At 38.8% G+C, this 15617-nt stretch overlaps 1 protein-coding gene across 1 annotated transcript in view; it reads right to left on the bottom strand.

Annotated features, from left to right (window-relative positions):
• Positions 1–9679, bottom strand: part of pfkla (phosphofructokinase, liver a) — a 30279-nt gene extending 20600 nt beyond the window's left edge. The window contains exons 1-4 of the mRNA XM_088352152.1: positions 9400–9679; positions 6827–6900; positions 6681–6758; positions 2083–2272 (exon numbers count right to left, since the gene is read on the bottom strand). Coding sequence (XP_088208278.1) covers positions 2083–2272; positions 6681–6758; positions 6827–6900; positions 9400–9493 — 436 coding nt within the window. The 5' untranslated portion in view covers positions 9494–9679. The remainder of the gene's footprint in view (positions 1–2082; positions 2273–6680; positions 6759–6826; positions 6901–9399) is intronic.
• Between the last annotated feature and the right edge of the window lie 5938 nt (positions 9680–15617).

The following is a 15617-nucleotide window of genomic DNA, read 5'->3' as shown; positions in this document are numbered from 1 at the left end:
GAGATTCGATCTAAAACCTCAGTGGAACTGTTTAAATCTAGGCTTAAAACACACTTCTGTTCAATAGCATATGAATAACCTAGATTTCATGTTGTTAATATCGGTGTATTATTTGTTATTGCAACATCCATTGCAGCCTGGTCATCCTGGAAGGGGGATTACCTCATGTGCGGTCCCTTCTCAAGGTTTCTTCATTTTCCTCATGCTAAGGTTTTTGAGTTTTCCCCTGCCCTCATGTAGGTTTTAGATCAGGGGATGGTGTAATAATTAGTCTGTGGTTTGCAATAAACTGTGGTCTGTGCAGCCTTTTAAAACTTGTGATTAAGGGCTATACTTGTATACATGACTTGACTATTTGCCCTTTTCCTGAACTCCATTTTTGCCATCTTTATCACTCCCAAAGGTTTGATGATCTCATCAAATCAATTCAATATCACACAAAGACAATCCAAAGAAATACAAAAGGCCATTTTGAAATGTTGATTCCATTAATTAAGGCAAAAAAAAATCTAGGACTATCCGGCCCTATTTGAAGAATTAATTGCGCTTTGTCCCCTGCCCTTGCTAAATCACTAACTGTGACTAACTACAGTTTATGGAAAGCTGAGACCATTTTTGGACCATGGCCAACCCAAATGCCCAAACATTCAAACAAGTTAGTTAGGCACCTCTGCACCTAAGTTGGTCATGCTTTCGCCCCTCCAGATGAAACGGGACACAAGAAAGCGGCGATGTCACTCGGGTCAGGGTGACACAACACACTCTTTTGTTCAACAGCAGGGCCCGACAGCTTTCACAGGTTTACCCCTGCCGCATCATACAGGTGCCCTGCCCATCCCTTAGAACGCGCCCAAACATCCCACTATCCTTTTACAACACCTCTCCACTCATTTCTATCACCAACAATAGCTCTAGCTTTCAATAGATTCAGACCTCTTTCCTGCAGTGCACTCATTACACCATCTATCCACGTCAATATCTGAGTCCCTCTTGGTCTCCTTCCATTGACTTCTGCTCTGTAGATCCTCTTCAACATTCGCTCCTCATCCATCCTCTCCATGTGTCCAAACCAACCGAGTACTCTCTTATCCACACGTTTGCTCAGTTCCACGACTACTCCAGTTCTGTCTCTCACAATTTCATTTCTCAATCTATCCAATCTTGTCACTCCTAACATACTCCTCAAACACTTCATCTCAAAAACATTTAATTTCCTTCTTAAATCTGCGTTCAGGCTCCAAGTCTCTGCACCATACAACACAGTTGGCACAATCACACTCTCATACAGTCCCCTCTTAACATCCATACTCATACTCATCACTCTCCTCAGAGCACCCAAAACCTTGTTTCCTTGGTTCACTCTGTGCAATACCTCGCACTCCATTCCACCAACTGCAGCCACATCACAACCAAAGTACCTAAAGCTTTCAACTTCTTCCAGCACCTGTCCATGCAACCTCATTTCTAACGCCATGCCCACTCCATCACGTGAACACTTCATCACCTTACTCTTCCCAACATTTACACATAACTTACGCCTATCACATACTCTTCCAAACTCCGTTACCAACCTTCTCAATGTTTCCTCAGAATCAGCCAAAAGCGCTGTGTCATCTGAAAACAACAACTGACTTAACTGCCACACCGTTCCACTGTTATTTATTGTCTCAACACCTCTGCCAAATATTCTTGCATTCAACTCTCTCACCACGCCATCCATGTACACATTAAACAGCCATGGTGACATCACACACCCCTGTCTCACACCAGTCAACACAGGGAACCACTCACTTGTCTCACTCCCTACTCTTACACATGCTCTGCTATTCACATAAAAACTCTTCAATGCTTCCAACAACTTTCCACCCACTCCATACATTACCATCACTTGCCACAACGCCTCTCTATCAACTCCGTCATACGCCTTTTCCAAGTCCATGAAAGCCAAATAAACATCCTTACCTTTTGCAAAATATTTCTCACACACCTGTCGATTAAATTCTGGGCGCGGGCAATTGCTTTTCTAGGCCACCGTACACATGCATTCAATATTAAAGGGGACGGGATTTAGATGGGGCTCACCATTCTGAACGAGTTCATCCAGCAGGCCGCTCCATTCACTGCGAAAGATGTTGGCTCCAGTGAGGCTGCCGTCCCCGCCGCAAACGCAAAGGTTAGTGATGCCGCGTTTGAGCAGGTTGCAGGCGGCTGCCATCCTCCCTTCGCGGGTCGTGAAAACCTTGCATCGAGCGCTGCCGATCACGGTCCCGCCCTATGCCGGTCAGGTCACAGTAAATGGCAGAATTCAAGAAAAGTTGCTCATTTTAACACATATGTGAGATTAAGGCTGTGTCAATTGAAATTAGTTGACGTTTAAAAGCCCCAAAAATGTATTGTTAATGCAGAGTTATATCTTTAGTTAAATCTTTAAAAGGACATTGTGTACCTTATTTTTTGGATTATAAATCGCACTGGCAAAAAAAAATGCATATTTTAGTGAGGAAAAAACATAAATCGCACTTGGGAGTATACGTCGCATCACTTGTGGTTTAATGTGAAAATAACATGAAACGTGTTAATAATTTCACACAAAGGACAGAGTAGAAGTTGCACTCATGGCTAAAGTATGAAAAACCCCTGCAATTTATAATTCTAAAAAATACGGTTTTATTTAGCGCTTCATAGAGGTAAAAAAAAACTACATTGGTTTGAGTAATAAGCAAAAATACATGAAGTATCAAATAAACGTGCATATTATTAAATAGTCACAGGGCAAGAAATTTGTTTTGCTTTAACATTTTCGCTCATTTCGCTTCTATTTTCTGGCTAAAAGAAACACAAGAAAAAAAATACCCCAAAAAATCTGATAAGATAGAAGAGTTACAACATCTCATCAAAGACCGATTCAAAAGTTATTGGCCACGGATTTAACAGATTGGATAACAAGATTGGAAATTGGGGGAACTTGAAAAAAAACCTGAAGGCGTTTGAAAGACATGAAAAACGAAGTTCTAATACTACAAAACGATGTTGATGAAAAACATCAACTCGTCATCTCCCTGCAAAATTAGGTACATGATCTTGACCAGAACAGTCATCTGAACAGTCTTCTAACAGGGATGAAAATGAGTCAAGGCGTAAAAAGGTGAGAAGAGTGTGGAGGAAATACCATATTTGTGTATAATGTTGACCCTGAATTTTTGATTTAAAAAATGGTATAATATTGTGCTTGACCGTTTCTATGCTCAAAACTAGGCAATAAAAGTGACAAATATTATTAAATACATGCGGCCATGATTCAAATCATTTATTTACAACTATAAACACAATACATTTACAATTTATTTAATTCATGTCTTACAAAGTCCGATTCATCATCAGAAACACCAAAGATAGTGGTCAAATTACACAGTGTCCCTTTTAAAACTTTTGTCAGCTTTTTCAAATTTACAGACACTGCCCGATTTACGAACGAATTAGATTTCGGACGATCATTCGTTGAATTTAAGTTGAATTTGTTCGTAAGTCGCTTCAGTGCCATATTTTGTATGTTTAAGGTTTATAGGAGTATGTGTAAGGCTTGTATAAGTAACCTGTATTATTTTGTACTAAAAAATAAACATTTCATAAAATAATAATATGCTCTATAAAAGACAAAATGAGGTTTAACTTACTTTTGGGAGATGCGCTTCAAGAGGCCCTCCTCTGTGGTAAAATGTGGCCAAAAAAAAGCGGTCCGACCATTTTCTCAACCGCATCAAGCTTTCTCATTCCACTGTCTTTTCAAAAGAAACTGCTTGCCTCTTCTTTACACTTAACACTAACCATATTGAAAGGATGCACGAGATATTAAACAATAAAAAACATCAAAGTTCCTAGCGCTCTAGATACAGTACACGTAGGATTTTTACTTCCAGGTGGATGCTGGGTGACCTCTCCTGTAGCAGCGGAAAAATGTTCGTATCTACCGTTTTACATTAGTCGACTGGTCGTAAGTAGGGGAGCGTCTTTATATTGATTTTTTTTGCTCTTGGTTTGCATGAAAATGTCTACCAGTAAGCAAGTTTTATATCCCGTTGGAGCTGAAACAAAAGTCAATGTAATCGTCGTGCTCAAAAGAAAGCAAAGTCTATACAGTGGGACCTTGGTTATCGCGGTTAATGGGGACCAAAACCACCCTCGATAAATGAAAATCCGCGAAGTAGTGGCGCACCTTCCAAAAAAAAAAAAAAAAAATTATTATTATTTTTAGACCCGGTTAATGAGGTCCAAAACCACCCGCAAAAAGTGAAAATCTGCGAAGTAGCGAGACCCTTCAAAAAAAAAAAAATATATATATATATATATATATATATATATTTTTTTTTTTTAATTTTTTTTTTTAAACTATTACAGGCCGCGAAGCTCTGAAGCCGCGAATATTGAAGCGCGAAGTAGCGAGGTCCCACTGTAGATACCAGAGTTGTAAAATCAATAATATTATCCAGCCCTATTTGTTACGTTTGTCGTCCATGTTTGTCACAAAGATGTACACATTGTAATACTGTAACGTGAAGTCAGAAAAGAAGAGATTTCTCACAAAAAAGGTAGGGGGATGGAGAGAGGTGTAGCAATGCCAAGCTTACGTTACACCCCACGCAAAAAAGGATTTCATAAAGGACGCTGTTCCATCAATCATAGTCAACAGATAGCATGCAAATCTGCGTCTGAGTGCTGAGTTTTGTTAGTGCTTCAAGGTGATGCCATCCAAGCCATATGTCTTTCAAATTCAATAAAAACAGGCAAAAAATAATAAAGATTCTCATCCAACCAATGCAAAAGCATGCTTATGTCTCAGCAGTCACATGAATGAGTAATTGACAACGCCACAAATCTCAAAAGAACCTGGACTACAACATTTTGAAACGTTCAGTCTTTTGAGACTTCAGCAAACGGAGAAATACACATATTAATCTCCCCTCACCTTTAAAATGCCTTCAAAACGCAACGCACATTTCAACTTGAGAGGCTACACTGTACAGTACATGCGTGACTAAGGTCAGTGTGACTAAAAACAAGACATAAAAGGGGAAACAAAATCAGATGTGCACAAGAAACACAAGTGTTTATGGTGCTTGTAAATGGACACCATTTGTATTGCAAGCACTCCTTGCTAATTCGCTTCGGCAAATACACGCTAACTGCTAATAAACATGCAGCAGAGATCCTTACCAGATTACAATCTGTACTACACAGGTGGTAAGAAGCATGAAACTATAAAAGTCCTACCATAAAAAAGACAGAATAGTGACAACAAGGTTAATGGTACATTTCAAAAGGGAGGATGGAGAAAATTCCTGCTAACCTAGCATTGAAAAATACATTGATAGAAATTATCAAATGTCTGTGAATCAAGTAGAATATTTTTATCCTAATCCAGTTTCAAAGCCTCATTCCAACATTTTACAGAAACCCTGTGGGTGTGGCCTAGGCCGGTTTAAATCAGTGTTGTTGTGCGATACCCGAGATCATCAGGGACCCGTAACTCAGTCAGGCGAGGTTTTGTTTTGGTTCACATTATGACATTTTCCAAAAATTTTAACAAAAGGCTATTTGGAGATTCCGAAATTTAAGTTCATTTTAATTTTTACCTTTTACTTTAACTCATCTCCCCTTGTAGTTTTTGCTCATATTTTTGAATAATTTAAGTTGTAAAATGAAGGGCATACTCGCTCAAAAAATGTTCAGTTATAAGTTTTTATATGTTACATGTGAAAACTCGTATAGAATTCAGTCGACCTTTTATAATGGCCTAAAAAAAGTGAGAATATTTACAGAAACAGTGACATGTAGTCAGTGGAGGCAGGTGTGGTAATGCCTCACTTGTCATCATGAAAATATAAAATTACAACAATGAAGTTCTTTCTCGTTCAACTTCACATTTTTTAATTTTATTTTTCCCAATCGCTAAATCTTCACGTTTTGTCATGAATATTAGTATTGTAATGCTGTGCTGAGCATCTGTGGATGCAGAGTAAGGCACGCAACTCTCTTGCCTCATGGCAGAGGGCGATAGCGAGACAAAGGATTCTGATTTTGCGCACACCTTAAACAATAGAATAAGTCATAGTATTAGCAAGCTAACAGTAAGTCAAGCCAACAATTTCTCTTTCTTTGCATGGACTTTTCTTCCTATCTATTTACTGATGTTTTTATGAAAAAGAGCAGTGCATACACTTGAATTATAAGTTGAGGTTAGACAATGAAATGTTTATTTTTTTCTTTGCTACAGTTTATGTATTGTTTTTTTCATCAAATGATAGGATGCAGGTTTATTCATTTATGAATCTGACAGAGCCTCACCAGTCACTAACTTTACTGTTGCATGATCAACACCATTTTTTGCTGAGCTACATCAACTATTACTACGACTTCTTCCCCTTTATAAATTCCAACAGTTATGAAGCCTCTGTGACACAATACCACCACACGCAGATTAGGTAAGGTATTACAACAGACATCATTATTGATGGCTACATTTAAAATGTCTGAATCATATATAATTCATAGTGTGAATACCTTTGCCATTTTTCTGTTCATGTCTGGCCCATGGGTATCTTACATTTTAGGAATAGGTAATTGTCAAATATTGGTACGTACCAATACCGCAAAATGGCTACTGATGACATTTTCCAACTTACCAGCTGGATGATGTTAGTCACACTTTGCCAGTTTGCCAGTTTTATATGATCGCCCCCATCTACCAGGCCTTGATAGCCCTATAGAATGACAAGCAATAGGCAGAACATCAGAAATTGTGTTAAATGCATTTTATGAAATATTTTACCTCATATATTAAGTAGACTTTGGCACCAACGTAAATGCCCATTCTGGTCACAGCTCGAACTGCGGCATTCATACCTGAGACAGGGACGATACCAAAGTGGTATTAGGTTGTGTGTGTGAGTGTGTGTGTTTATTTTTAATCTTTACCTTGAAGGAGTAAGGAATTACCAATTACTTGCAGGTAACTTTTCTTAATGGAACTGTGGTCAAGTCACAGTGTGTATTACATTAATATTTTGGTTATCGCGGTTAATGGAGGGCAGAACATCCTCACGCGCGAACCATGAAAATCTGTAAAGTTGAAACCTTCATTCATATATTTAATTATTTATTACTGAAGAACAAACCCAATTTGCAGGCACAAGTGTTTGTTTAACAAATAAAAGTACTGTACGTTATGAACGTTTTTTTGTTTTCTTTTTACTAATAACTTCTGTACTGTCAAATTATACTGTTAATTGTGATGCTTTATTGCACAACTTTATGAATTAAGGACCCTATGCACTTCACGATACATTGTACTTTGCCAAAATCATGTTTTCGCAAGAGAAAACTGCATTTACCTTACCGTTCTGTCCTACGAAAATCAAACATTTTTGAAAAAGTGCCAGGGAGCCACTAGGCCTGCATTTGGGTCCTGAGCAGGTTTAGCAGGTGGAGAGGTTCAAATTAGTTGGAGATAGAAAGCATCTTCCTCTGTTCAGCCAATAAGAATGCAGAACACAATGCACAATGAAAATCCACGAAGCAGTAAACCAGGGATAACCAAAAGCACCAAGTAGTGAGGTGTCTCTGTATTTGGGGAGCTCACGTAATCATCCGCCATCTTGGTGCCGTGGATATGCAAAAAACTCAAATAAGCTGTGCAAAAAAATGTTATGTGGCGCATTTTGGTCACTTTTAGTCTCTAGTTTGGATTTTTCCTTGTGCTTTTTGGCACTCGTTTTGGGTTGCGCTACACCGCATGTCAAACTCATGAGAGTGTTTAAAATAATAAATTGGTCCAAAGAATACTTTGACTAATGCACTGTGCACAGTGTTTACATTTTAATCCCAATGAGGGACATAGAGAAATTATCCCCGAAATTTCAGAATATTTTGTAAAAAAAAATTCAGTTTAGTGTATAACTTAAATATAGACCTGCATATGAGGCTACATCTTTTAATGCATTTAATGTTTGTGACTTGAATAAGTAATACATTAAGGAGAAGTTACATTAATTTGATATGTAATTCAAAAACATATAATCACATTATGAGTTACAAATGGCCCTCTGAAGGCAGCCATTATGGTGACGTGGCCCTTGGGGAAAATTAGTTTGACACCTCTGCCCTACACCATACAGCAGCAATCAAGTGGTCAAATAATACACTGTCCCTTTAATTTGTAGTAATACATTATTTTAATAACCTCAAATGAAATTGTTTGTCATTTATTTACAAACAACACAGTTCTCTACTTAGCAAAAATTATAACAATTATAAAATTAAAAAATGTCTTGCATTCGTTTATACTGCCCCACCTTTTTTCCGTGAAGCTGAGCCTTGATTGGTCCGTGTTTATTACGTCATTAACTGTCGACAGCAGGTGACAAAATGGCTGCCGTCCCAGACGGAATTTGGTGCATTAGTTATAATAAACAAATAAAATATATTACCCGTCAAATTTAACATTTTCTCCATTTTTTCTACATTGTTTGGTCATTACAAATACCGTTTTGAAAGGTAAAACATTTTTGGAAATGAATAAAATTTTTTAATGGTTACACCAATCTCATCTTGCCGATAAGGGAGCAATTGGCTGAGCTTGACATGTATCAAAATATAAAATTAATCACCACAAACTCACTACGTTGTTATAAATGACCATCAATGAAATTTTAACTGTAATGCATATTGCGAATAAGATTTAAGTGGACAGACTACGCTTTAACAAAACAAAAAAAACTAAAGTAGGTTTTTCCCCCCCAAATGCAGCACGTCGTAGCTGACTGACCCATTGATACGTTGCTCAATCAACCCAGTGAGGAAATCGGCGGAGTATTTATGACTTTATAACTTGATCTCGGTCAAAGGGTGATACTGAATGTGACTCCATTATCGACATTATTATGATCAAGTTTAAACGCGATTACATTCAATGAAAACCTGCACTTCCCATGTTAACGACCTTACGTGAACTACCCGCACGTAGGAGAGCGCTGCAGTGTGCAGCCACTACTGGTATGTTTTGTTGTTAACAATTTTTAAGTTAATTTTGTGTTTTTACCCAACTTCTTTACAAGACGGTATACTCCCAAAATTTTAATACATTGTTCTCGATGAAGCTTAAAACACGATTTAATACTGACAATCTTTTTTTCCCCATGTTTACAACCCTTCCGTGAACTCCCCATACGTAGGTGTGTAGTCTCCACTAGAATGTGTTGTTGACATCAGCTTTTGAATACATTTTGTGCTTTTATCCAACTTATTTGTAAGACAATATAGTCCCACAAGGAAAATAAATAAATAACAGTTGTGACACACGTTGGCTGCTTTAGCATTAGCTAACGATGGTGTGTTTGGAGTCACCTTGTGCGTCCCCGCCGCTGGTGAGCACCGCTATTGCCCGGCCTGCCCCGGTCATCTTCAGCTTTTCCAGGTCCATGGATGCCATTCTGTGCATGTTTTAGTTCTCCTTCCCGGGGGAGAGCTCGTTCTATTCAGTTTGGGGGCTGTCCGAGGGGGTAAATTGTACCTGATTCCAACCACTGGTCGACTTCTTTCCTCCACCCGTTCGACTCTTGACCACGCCCATGTGAAAAGCAAAGGTTCGTTGATTTATTCACCTAGGCCGCCCGGATATACAAGCTGCAGGAGCTACACGCTTTGCGCTGGGTTTAAACATAAGCCCCGCCCCTTAGACTACAGAAGCACGTTCAACACGTAGAACACGGAGTCGGGTTAGGAGGCGTGCTTTTGCGTATCGCTCCAAAACATTTCAAATGATATGGAAATTATCTAAACACTTGAACTAGGTAACTATCACCAATTCAAGTCAATTTCATCCCAGAGTGTAACGAACTTCTGACCACCAAAAATAAATAAGTATTGCTCAATGTGGTTATTACTACATCCTAACACTGTATGTATCTACAGTATAACCATATATTCCCATTGTAATTTAATTTTATGGCCCCTGAGAGACAACTTGTTCCTTATTTTTAACAAAGAAAATGATTTTTTTCAATCTTAAAATACTAAATGTGAAACCCCAAAATAATTATTTTTTTCCGACTTCAAAAGAATAATAATAAAATGTAGCTTATCAAGAAAAAAAAGTTATATATCATATTATTCATAGTCACATTAGAAGTGCAGGGTTCAAATTTGACCTATATAGATTTGTTCGACAAAATGAACCTTTGTTTTCCAGTAGACAACTTTTTTGGTAGAAAAAATATTTTGGCCATACTCAGCATCCCATAGGTAGCTTCATTGTTGGCTCTGTCCAGAGGAGGCAAGACTAACTGGTTGATAAAGCAACCCAACGATGGCGTTAAAACACATAATGATGATCAAAAATGCTATTATCGTCAATCATTCTATTCATAAATACAGTGCATATACATATCATTTTACATATTATATATTGTAGATATGAATTATCAGCAATCTATTTCAACAAAGGCTATAGAAACACCCAATATGATGATGAATAAAAATGTAATTTATTTCATTCATAAATGTTGTGCATATAACATATTATACTACATGGTTGGTTGGTTGGAGCCTTTAACCACTAGCTCATAGGTGTGACTTGGGCTGGTACAGCTACTGGCGCCCATCCCTCTCCGTGCCAACATACTATTACATATATTAGATAAATGCACATACAAGAATGTCTTACTGGCTCGGGGCCATTTTTACAAGATACGTGTCAAATAAGAGATAAAATTACCATGCAAAATACACAACTGTGCACACTGGCAAGAAGCAGACGACTAAATTGTGCATCTAGACTAGTAAGGTACTGGCAATGTCCTCCGAACTGTGGCAAATGATTTTCCTCCCTTCCAGGTTTGTCATCTCAATCAAGATGGATCAAATGGAGTTTGGGGTCAATAGCTCAAATGTTGTTATGACAAGTGTTGCCTTCTGGCGGCACTGTCTTTGTTTTGCCTTTGTTTTTTAGATGTCAAGACTCCAGTTTCCTGCTCAGCTGCCACTTCACTTCCTGGTTCCGCCCATCAATCATCATCACCAGTTTCCAATCAGCTCCTCAGTATAAAAGCACCCTGTTTTCAGAGGCACACTCCTATGAACTGTTATGTTGGTACGGCCAGGCCCTGGGGCAGGTCAGACTGAGGCCTCATACATGCTACACGTAGGATTTGTTTTTTCTAAGTACAGTGGAACCTCGGTTTTCGAACGTCTCTCAGTTCGAACAAATCGGTTCTCGACCAAAAATTTAGAGAAATTCTTGCTTCGCTTTTCGTTTAAAAAATCGGAGTTCGAACGCCGGTACGCTAGGGGCGACGCTGAGCGGCATACGAGTGTAGATTGCCCCCACCCCTCGTGAAGAACTGTTGTCACGGCAACGCGCACTCCTTTTCTGTTTTGCGGTGAAGGGAGTGTTTTAACCCCTAATTATGCCTCGGAAGAAGGTTGGTGCAAGCAGCAAAGTTGCTACAGGTGAAAAAAGAGGAGTAGTGCATACAACTGTTGCATTTAAGGAATAAATAATAGCAAAATATAAAAAAGGTGTGCGAGTTTTCCTTATTTCAGTAATACAGCATGGCTTCTGCCGACCGGTAAGAAATCCTATTCATAATTCTTTTCTTTATCCTTTAACCGCTCACCACTTGTTCTGGAGACCCGGGTGCTAAATGACGTGCAAACGACCTGATTTTTTTTATTTTTACACGTTCATGTTAGCGTAATCTTTCGTACGGAAGTTTACGCTAAAGCGAACGTACGATTAGCCTGGGTTAGCTTTACGTTAAATATTCAAGATAAACAATCAGGGTTTTGGAACGGATTAAAACAATTTTACATTACTTTTAATGGGAAAAAACGGCTTCGGTGATCGTACAAATCGGTTTTCGTACAAAGAAATGGAATGGATTATGGTCGAGAACCGAGGTTCCACTGTACTAATGATTGTGAAACGAAGCCCTGTAAAGCAGTGAAGCCCTCAAGGGAAATGCTCCACATACACTTCAAGATGATGAGTTACCTTGACTACGCCATCATGTGGACAGAAAAATGAATACCATGCTTGTGTAAAATATGCTCTGAATACAAAAAATGTATTTGAAGAGTGTATTAAGAGAGTAAGAGTGTATCATGAATTGTTCTGTGTTACTTTGTACTTATGCAACAAGTGAAAAAATGAGTTTTCATTTTCATTCAAACCATAGTTTTCTTAGTTTTTTGACAAAGGCAGTTAAGTTTTTTTGTTTTTTTTGCAGAAAATTGCACCTGCTTTCGAAATAACTTTTACAAGGTACAAATGAAGCATCGAGGTGTGATAGCAAGTTTCTAAAAATAAAAAAATAAAAATGGAATTGCATACCGTGACTCTCGTACTGAGGGGACTTTCAACTCTGAAGGCGTTTCTTTGCCACTTTTATTTTGAATCACACTCTAGGGTTGGGGGAGCTGGGTGATTAGCACGACGCCCGACCACGCAGAGTTTGTAGGTTCAATTCCAGCTATCGCAGCCTCCCGGCGTGGAGTTTGCATGTTCTCACTGAGCCTGCGTGGGTTCCTGCGGGCACACTCCGAAAATATGCCTGTCAGGCAGATGTGGGTAGTAACGGAGTAAATGTACATTTACTTGAGTAAATTTCAGTATTTTTAAATCCCTATACTTTTACTTCAGTAAATTTGTGAAGAAAAAAACGGTTCTTTTACTCAGCCCCATTAGGCAACATTGATTACTTCGTTACTTAACAAATCCCCTCCACGTGAGTATGCGTCTGTCTGTCTCCGCTCTACCATGTTTAACCAATTTAACGTAGCAGCCTCTTCATGTGGCCATATTCAACTTCGGCGGGGGAAATTGTGTTTACGGATCAAACAATTGGAAAATGTCGCTTAACAATACAGACTATAAAAACACAGAAGAGGAGGTACACCACTGGCCTCACATCAAAAGCATGTTCCCCTTTAAAAGAGTGACAAACACCAGCTACAATATGCAAGGTCTATCTATCTATCTATCTACTTACCCTGGTCAATTCCCTCGAGAGGGGTGACCGGCAGCAAGACAAACACATACACAAAAACAAAGACAATAAAAAAAAGGAAAAAGTAGAAAAAAATCAAACAAAAAATTGACCATCGCCAACCCAAATGCCCAAACACCCAAACAAGTTAAGCACCTCGGCACCCATGTTGGTCATGCTTTCGTCCCTCCAGATGAAACGGGACACAAGAAAGCGGTACATGTCACTATGGTCAGGGTGACACAACACACTCTTTTGTTCAACAGCAGGGCCCGACAGCTCTCACTGGTTTACCCCTGCCGCATCATACGGGTGCCTTGCCCATCCCTTAGAATGCGTCCAAACATCCCACTATCCTTTCACAACACCTCTCCACTCATTCCAATCACCAACAAGAGCTCTAGCTTCCACTACATTTAGACCTCTTTCCCCCAGTGCACTCATAACACCATCCATCTACGTAAATCCCAGCCTTCCTCTTCCTTCTGCTCTGTAGATCCTCTTAAACATTCGCTCCTCATCCATCCTCTCCTTGTGTCCAAACGAACAGAGTACATGCTGGTTTAAGATCAGGTAATTGTGTAATTTTGTAATTGTAATCCTGTGCAGTCCTTTGAGACATTTTTGTGATTAAGGGCTACATAAATAAATGTGACTTGACTTGACTACTTTCATATCCACACGCTTGTTCAGTTCCACTACTACTCTAGTTCTGTTTCTCACAATTTCATTTCTCAATCTAACCAACCTTGTCACTCCTAACATACTCCTCAAACACTTCATTTCAAAGACATTTAACTTCCTTCTCAAATCTGTGTTTAGGCTCCAAGTATCTGCACCATTCATCACAGTCGGCACAATCACACTCTCATACAGTCCTCTTTTAACACCCATACTCATGTTACTCATCACTCTCCTCAGAGAACCCAAAACCTTGCTTCCTTGATTCACTCTGTGCAATACCTTGCACTCCATTCCACCAACTGCAGCCACATCACAACCTAAGTTACCCCGGATGCTAACGTTAGCATAGTGCTAAATCTCCTGCCTGCTGCTATCAATAAACAGCACCTTGCACACCCCGACGGAGTTTTTATTGTCGCCGGCGACTTTAATCAGGCATGCTTAAGGACTGTATTTCCCAAATTCATTCAATACGTAGACTGAGCAACCAAAGGGAAAAAACACTGGACCATGTGTACAGTAAGGTCAAACATCTAGTTGGATCTGACCATCTCTGTCTGTCCCTCACGCCCTCATACACCCTCCTCTGGAGGAAAACAAAGCCTGCAACAAGGACAGTACAAACATCTTCTTTGTTCCTTTATCTTCTTTGTTTTCGTTATCCTCCTTGTAAAACGTGGAACTGGAGATCCACATCCAATTTCGTTGTCACAATATATTCAACCCATGTTGTAACAATGACAATAAAGGTATATTCTAATTCTAAAGCTTTCAACTTCTTCCAGCACCTGTCCATGCAACCTTATTCCTAACGCCATGCCCACTCCACCACGTGAACACTTCTTCACCTTACTCTTCCCAACATTCACACATAACTTATGCCTATCACACACTCTTCCAAACTCCTTTACCAACCTTCTCAATGTTTCCCCAGAATCAGCCACAAGCGCTGTGTCATCTGCAAAGAACAACTGACTTATCTGCCACACCGTTCCACTGTTAACCAACATTTCTTCACCTCTGCTAAATACTCTTGCATTCACCTCTCTCACCACACCATCCATGTACACATTAAACAGCTATGGTGACATCACACACCCCTGTCTCACACCAGTCAACACAGGGAACCACTCACTTGTCTCACTCATGCTATGCTGTTCACATAAAAACTCTTAATTAAGGATTATGTTTACAAACGAGTTAGAACTGAAGAGACTATTATATCACTCTATGATGACTTAGTTAAACAAAACTGGAATGCTATATATGGTACAGATGATGTGGGTCGTGCGTTTGACATATTTTTGGAAATATTCACCAACAAGTATAACAAAAATTGCCCAATGAGACAAACTAATATTAAGAATAAATCTGTAAACCATCCATGGATAACTAAGGGTTTACATAATGCGTGTAAGAAAAAAACACCTTATATAAAAAATGTATTAAACTAAGAACTGAGGAAGCCGAATCCCGATATAAAACGTATAAAAACAAATTGACAGGAATATTAAGAGCAAGCAAGAAATTAGACTATACCAATTTATTACATCATAACAAAAGTAATATCAAAGGTATTTGGGATGTATTAAATAGTATAATAAAAGGAAAGAATGTAAGCAATGCATATCCAAACTATTTTATTGATAAGAACAGTGAAAATTCTAATCTAAATCAAGTTGTGGAGAATTTCAATAGTTATTTTGTAAATGTTGGACCAGAGCTGGCTGCAAATATCCCAGAGTGCAGTGGTAAACAATTTGAGTCACTGATAAAAATTAACTCCAAGACCATGTTTTTATCTGGGGTTACGGAATCAGAAATCTTAGACGTGGTTAACAACTGTAAATACAAAATGCATGTTTTTGGAAAGTTATGAGGGAGATTGGTAAT

Source organism: Urocampus carinirostris, chromosome 14 (genome assembly GCF_059441175.1).
Source record: "Urocampus carinirostris isolate Australia breed hairy pipefish chromosome 14, RoL_Ucar_1.0, whole genome shotgun sequence".
Taxonomy (NCBI): domain Eukaryota; kingdom Metazoa; phylum Chordata; class Actinopteri; order Syngnathiformes; family Syngnathidae; genus Urocampus; species Urocampus carinirostris.
This window is presented reverse-complemented; position numbering and strand designations above follow the sequence as displayed.